At 40.5% G+C, this 7,114-nt stretch overlaps 1 protein-coding gene across 1 annotated transcript; it reads left to right on the top strand.

Moving 5' to 3' along the window:
- The first annotated feature begins 887 nt into the window (after positions 1 to 887).
- PLAGL1 (PLAG1 like zinc finger 1) lies at positions 888 to 6,645 on the top strand. The gene is made up of 4 exons (XM_067542235.1): positions 888 to 911; positions 1,011 to 1,136; positions 2,078 to 2,574; positions 3,261 to 6,645. Exons 1-4 carry the CDS (start codon positions 888 to 890, stop codon positions 4,516 to 4,518), a joined length of 1,905 nt encoding a protein of 634 aa, XP_067398336.1. The 3' UTR covers positions 4,519 to 6,645.
- Positions 6,646 to 7,114: the final 469 nt, after the last annotated feature.

Raw genomic sequence — 7,114 nt, 5'->3', positions numbered from 1 at the left:
CAGTGACCTTGCTTCTCTCATTCCCAAGGAAGAATTACTCACTGTATTGTAGGAGTGTGATGAACCATTCCGGTGGGAAAGTGATGTTAGCTTCACAGGGTAGCATGGAGTTGGTCACAGAGAAAGCCATTTCCCATAGGGAGGAGAAAGAACACTATAAATAAAGTCTGTTAAGATTGGTAAAAAGTGGTGACACATCCCTTCACCTTTATAATACAGAGATGAAGATCCTTAAGATTGTGTGGAACAAAGAAAGGAAACCTCAGTGAGAAAAAACTGCTGCTACAAAGTGTGCATATGTATATATGTTATTTTTGTTCAAGCAATACACTTATTTAGCTCTTACTTGCCTATTAAGTGACTAAAGGACGCAGTTTAGAGAATTTGGTAGAATACCACTGCGAATGACAATGACAAAATCCCTACAATGCATATTTTAAAAGCAAAAAATCTTATAGAACAGCGGTTCTCAACCTTTTTTTCCCCGAGTACCACTCCGGTCAGGTAGAGTCAGGTCAAGTACCACTTCACCTGACTGTACCTGGCCAGAGTACTACTCGGAAAATAAGCGCAGTAAGCACTTTCAGTCAATATAAATTCCAACTCTCAAAGTTACCTTTTCTCTAAACATTCAATAACTAATTTGCCAGGTAATGTATTTACTGCTGTTCATGCTGTATTTTTCTGTAATTTGCATTATTATTGGCTAAATATATTATGATATAGTATTTACCTTGGTCTTAACCTCAGTGACCTTTGTTAAATTTCTTCCCCCTTGTCTTTAGGAATTGTACAAATAAATAACTGATTTCTCAACTCACACTGAACAGTAGTTCTCAAAAAAATGACTGAATTCTGAAACTAAGATATCAATGATTTTAGCAGATATGAAGAAAACCATTTCTGTAAAGGTAACAACTTGACTACCACCTGTTTTAAATAAGATATAAAAGTTTCCTATAGAAACAAAGACAATACAAGTAAACACGGGGGATTTTTTCCATTCACAGCCAATTGAACCACACACAGAATTAAAAGTGTGCTATACTGCAGATTATGCCAAGTTTATGGAAGCTTCTGCAGTTGTCATCAAAGAAGAATCTGATATCTGTGCTTTACCACCAGTTTTAACAACAGTAAGTGTCCCAGGACTGCATCCAACCCTGGCGTTATCTCAGAAAATCTACCTACTCACCTTGCCTCAGTTCACATGACTGTGGGAGTTTTAAAGGAAAATGATTATCAATTAGTCTAATATTGAATTAACAGTTTCAATCAAATAGCAAAGGAAAAATATTACCTGGAGATATTTACTCTTTGTGTATGGTATTAGTAATCTAAATGGAGCATGATACAGTGTTGGCATATAATGGTAAACTTTGGAAGGGCTAACATGCTGGCATGTATTCTTGGGAAATTGAGTACACCAGTCCTTAAAGTTGTCCTCTCACCAATTCACTGCTTTAGCTTGTTATGTCCTAGCTCTTCAAGATACTTGTGCTGCCTGTTACAGGGCCCCCCTCCAGTGTTAGAGCACAAAAGCTATTACATCTTATTATTTTCCTCTCTTTCTCCATGTCTCTATGGAGAGAGAGAGAGACATATACCCTGCACTGTTGGTAGCACAGTCCCACAGGCCCATGGTTTTTGTACAGCTACAGTACTGCAGAATGCTCTCAGTCTAAAATTAAGAGCACAATTTGACTCAGCATTAACTATAGAACTGTGACTGGCACTTCCATAGTGAGAACAAGCACAGAGACACTGAAATTTACTATGTAGAGAAAAATATCACCAAAGGCTCAACAAGAGCTAGCATAGCAATGAACACCAGACGACGACATGGAAATAATCTTTTACCCAATCATTTGTTTTCATGCATGTACACTGCTCATATTAATATGTCTTCAACTGAACAACAGTCTGGGTGGCACAGTTATGGATTGTGCCTGCACCTGTCACCAAGGGAACTAAGAGGTCTTGGGAACACCAAAGACAACACAGGGCTGGTGAGAAGAATGTGACCTCTCTCTTTATAATGGTTAATCTGAGGGAGCTGTTTCTGTTCTCATTGCAGAGAGAGTGTGCTGACACCTGGATATGTTCCAATTGTAGTAACCTTTTTGGGACTTTTGCTCTGTTGGAATCTCACCAATGCATCACTAAAGACAAAGCACTTATCACCAGCTTCAGACCAGCAAATAATTTAGGACCTCCAAAAGCAAAGGGTGAAACCAAAGAAAAACGGAAAGAAACTGGCTTAGACACAAGCATTGTCCAGCGCTCTGGGGCTGTTTCCTGTTCCCCTAGCACAAAGCCTACCTGTGCCAGCTCAGGAAGTGTTTGCAGTTCCATTGTGAGGTTTGTGCCTACATGGAGAAATGGTCAGTCTTCATTACTGAAGGAAAGAGAAGTGAAGCAGCCAGACAGTTATCCCTGCCAAGTCTGCGGGAAGATATTTGTTTCTGTTGAAAAGCTCACGGCCCACACTTATGCCCACACAGGAGAGTGTTCCTACAGGTGTTCCCAGCAGGGATGCACAAAATCTTTCATTTCCAAATATAAACTGATCAGGTACATCTTCTGAAAGGATAGCAGCATTTCCTCATGGGTATGTGGGGAGGAACAGATGTCTTTTCTTGGCGTGCACTAGTGACGACTGCTGTCTAAACTCCATTGGTCATATTTCTATATAGGCTGGTAGGATTTAAATATGTACTGTTCAAGGTGCGTGAATAAAACAAATTCATTGCCACGTGTTGCCTACAACTATCCATTCTGATGGAGTGTGCATACACCTGAGCCTCAAGTCAGATGGGCTTACATGGCAGCTTTCTTCTCAGGAAGTTGGGCACTTCACAAACATTACATTGATTAAATCTCGCCTCGTTTCTAAGAGTGAGTATTATGCCCTTTTTACAGGTGAGAGAACAGGCACAAGGAGGATGAATGAGTTTTGCCTTGTATTCCAACCAGTCATTGGCAGGACAATAGGTATTCTAACTCTCAGTCCTCTATTTTAGCCACTAGCTATCTCCGGCCTCCCTTAATTACAATTATAATTGCTATTCAAAAGGCATTTCCTGCAGTAATGTTAATCCAGCTTTACAGACTATTAAAAACCCATTAGGTTGCTATTTAAGAAAATCTGGCTTTTTTAAAACTGTTACCCTACAGAGTGCAAGTTCCTTCACATTTTGAAGCTGTATCCCATTTCTGTGCATGAGTTCTGTAAACATCTTCTTCTTCTTCTGTCTTAGGCACTCGGACACCCACTCTCCACAGAAATCTCACCAATGTGGTCACTGTGAAAGGACCTTCCACAGAAAGGACCATCTGAAGAATCACCTTCAGACTCATGACCCCAACAAGATGGCCTTCAAGTGTGAAGACTGTGGAAAGAAGTACAACACCAAGCTGGGTTACAAACGACACCTGGCTCTGCATGCAGCCACTAGGGGGGACTTTATCTGCAGGGTGTGCTCCCAAGAGTTTGGAGACACTGAAGTTTTGTTGGAACATCTCAAAACTCACACAGGGAAGCCAGCCAGCAGCACCAAGGAAAAGAAACATAAGTGTGACCATTGTGAACGCTATTTCTACACCCGCAAAGATGTGCGGCGTCACATGGTGGTTCACACGGGTTGCAAGGACTTCTTGTGCCAGTTTTGTGCCCAGAGATTTGGGCGCAAGGACCACTTGACTCGCCACATGAAGAAAACACATCCACAAGAGCTGCTAAAGGGTAGGTTGCAGAATGGTAATTTGCAGCGTGTCTTTGACCCTCTCTCTCCATTCAGACTGAAAGAAGATGCCAATATGCTGTCATCTTTTCCTGAGAGGGATTCTATGCAGCATGGGCTTCTGAACACTTTAGAAGCAGAAGAGTGTAACAACCCCCATATTCACTGTCAACAAAGACTACAGTCTACTCATTCCCTTGAACCTCCTCATTTGCTAAGGATGAGCTGTGTAGATAGTCTCTCAGCGATTCATTCTAAACTATCTCCACCATCAGTTCCTACCAACCGAAATCTTAATCAGCACAAATATGAACTGAATACTACCTCATTTGCACCAGCATCCCTCAAAAATCTACCTATCAAAGTGGATGTTAAAGCTTATAATGTGAATTTGCTTGAGGACCTGCCTTTACCAGAATCTCACAAAGTCAATCTGGAGGAAGCTTCCTTAGGGCCTGCAGGCAATGCTGGCAAGTACATACTGCACAAGGAGACTGGGACAACAGTTGAATCTGTTAGCATGCCCTCCATGGATCTTACTCATATACTGGGCTTCTGGCAGCTCCCTCAAAGTGATAACCAGAACAACAGTGGGGACATCACAATGACATTTGGTCAGGAGGAAGCACCACACAGCCTGAGCTGCCTTAGCCAACAGCATGGTCCACAGCTAGCTATGAGTGGAGTGGCCCTAAATCAGCTTCATGTCCCCCATTCTTTTCCATCCAGTACAAATTCTGTAACGTTGCCTCATTTTCACCATGCATTCAGATAACTACCAGCTTTTCTAAGGCTCCTTTTCATACCCAGATTTGTTAAGGAGATAAGCCCCAAACCAACTAAGAACTTTTTAAAAGAACATTGTAAACCAGGGGTGGCCAAACCACGGCTCTTTTACAGTTAAAATGCAGCTCACTGAACTCCCCACTCACCCCCCATTCTCTGCCTAGCAGACGGGGGAGGAAAGGGGAAGCTTGGGGCTTCTGCCCTTCAGAAGGGTGGTAGGTCTAGGGGTTTTAGATCCCTGGGGTGCACCTGCCAGGGCTTCAGCAGAAGCCCCAAGCCCCAATGGGCATCTCCTCTGGTGCAGAAGTCTCGAAACCCCCCTCCCTGTGGGACTGAAGCCCTGAGCCCCGGCAGGCGCCTCCTATGGGGCAGAAGCCCCAAGACCCCCCTTCCCACTTCAGGGCTGAAGACCCCAGCCCTGGCAGGCCCGCCCCAGCTTTTGAACTTCTGAAGATTGTCATATGCGGCTCAGAGGGTCGGTAAGTTTGGCCACCCCTATAAACATTATAGAATGATCCAGGAAGTAACAGAATGATTAGTTGTATTTTACATAATACTTGTAGTTTCATCGCGTATGACACTTTCAACAATGTCTTATTTTCCCCTCAATACCCTCCATGTTTTTACACTTAAACCAAATAGCTGAACTAGTGTTCTTCAGTGGAAATACAAATATATTTATAACAGGCACAAAACACGATGGCTGCTATGGGGGTGTGTGTGTGGGAAGGGAACAAAACTTTTTAAATGAGCCATGAATCACAGTAATTTTATACAAATGACTTGAACATTATTCATATATGGAATCTTCAAGGACCCAGTAGGTCTCTAGGGCAAGCACTTAATCACTGAACTTTAAGATTTTTTAATTTAAAGTGTGGCTTCTTTCAATTATTTTATCTCCTCTCACTTTTTAAAAAACAAACAAAAAAATCACTGTGGTTATAAAGTTTAACTAGAATTTGTTTTTTGAAGTGCACTTCCGCTGTGTGTGGAGATACTGTTTTCTCCAGGGCTGGAAATAACTACCACTATTGTAGCCTTAAAAATGGATAAGTGGCTTTTTGTTCTGAAGAGGAAGTAAGTTGTCCAAAATGTGGTTAAGAGAATACATTAATGTTCATTTAGACCTTGATCCTGCAAGATGGTAGGCATTCTGGTCCTAATCCAGTACAGCACTTAAGCCCATACTTAGCTTTAAGCACAAGTAGTCCCATTGACTCCAGAGCACTCAGCCCCTTGCACAATCTGACTCTCAGTAAAGATTATGCTTCCCATCCACCTTTGGTTGATAATGATGGCCTTTGTTTAGCCCAGGAAAGTTACTATTCATTGTAACAAATCTATAGCATAAATGTTCCTTGGCAGCTAAACTGCACTAGCAATAAAAGCTTTATGTTACAGTCCTCCACATAGTCACAGTAGCTCTTGTTGCAGTCAACAACAAATCTGCATCCAGAAGGATTGTAAGATCAGGGTAGATCACATGGTGTATCTTCCAGCGCTCCATACAGTGTCAAACCCCCATTAGAGTTGGATAAATATATAGCAGCATGAAAATGTTAAGTAATTTTATATTTGTGGTTTCAGCACAGTCATATTTAACAAGTTATAGCTAGCCATTAAGTTACATTTGTATGTATAAACCAAAACAGAACTATGCTCTTTTTTGTTTTATTTTGTTTTTGTAAGTTGTCTGTATATAGTGTTCAGATGTCAAAGTGCCATCAACTGACAAGGTATGGTGAACTGATGCAAATTGCAAAAGATACCACACTACAAACTGTCTATTTTAAAAAAAACAAAACCTTGAGGATCTATCCATCTCTCATAAACCACTTCACAAAAGCCTGTTCTTTTAGTTTATGCTGCTATTTCTAATTAGGTTCTTCTGCATCAAAAGAAAACACAGAAATGTGAAGTCCAAATCCCACAAGGTGCTCTGTGCCCTCAGCTCCCATAAAGTTGTTTAAAAATAATTACTTTATTAATTAACTACTAAAAAAGCCCTTCTTTGAAAAATTCAGGAATGATAACGTATGCCTGTTGTGCATTTTTAAATTATTCTAGAACGTTAAGGATAAGGCTTTACAAATTTGTTGTGTGCATGTAGGTTTAGATGAATTCATTTACTATGTTGTCTTTTCTGATCTTGCATATTGTATTCACTTTGCTTCAACTGGTATTGTATACCTTTAAAAATATGGATTTTTAGACATTGTCTAAACATATACAGTACTATTAATGAGCATTTTATCAGTTTGGTTTGAACTTCTGCAGAGACCTAACTAAATATTTAAATCATTGTCCTTCACTTAAACATTGTAGTTCAAAGAAAATGCAACACAGATATTGAGCTAGAATCATGACCATGTTCTGTATGAAAATGTTCATCTTTAATGGGATTCTAGATTTATGCTTTAGCAAGAGAACCAGTGCTCATAACCTGCTCTTAAGTGATTCTGAAATACAGCATTGTACCTTCTGAAGGGGTACTAGTCCTCTGTAGCTAAGGAAGAATGCTTCACATTCAAATAAAAAGTAAAGGAATCACTTTTGTTACTAATGCTCCTAAATAGCATGAT

The sequence above is a fragment of the Emydura macquarii genome, unplaced genomic scaffold (assembly GCF_026122565.2).
Source record: "Emydura macquarii macquarii isolate MOO-44397 ecotype Brisbane River unplaced genomic scaffold, CSIRO-AGI_Emac_v2 contig_705, whole genome shotgun sequence".
NCBI classification, from domain to species: Eukaryota; Metazoa; Chordata; order Testudines; family Chelidae; genus Emydura; species Emydura macquarii.
This window is presented reverse-complemented; position numbering and strand designations above follow the sequence as displayed.

Excerpts from the sequence above, each read along its gene's own strand:
- PLAGL1 (XM_067542235.1), top strand. The coding sequence starts at position 888 with ATGAAGAAAACCATTTCTGTAAAG. Across the intron at positions 912-1,010 it reads AGAAAACCATTTCTGTAAAG|CCAATTGAACCACACACAGA; the intron begins GTAACAACTTGA and ends TTCCATTCACAG. Across the intron at positions 1,137-2,077 it reads TACCACCAGTTTTAACAACA|AGAGAGTGTGCTGACACCTG; the intron begins GTAAGTGTCCCA and ends TTCTCATTGCAG.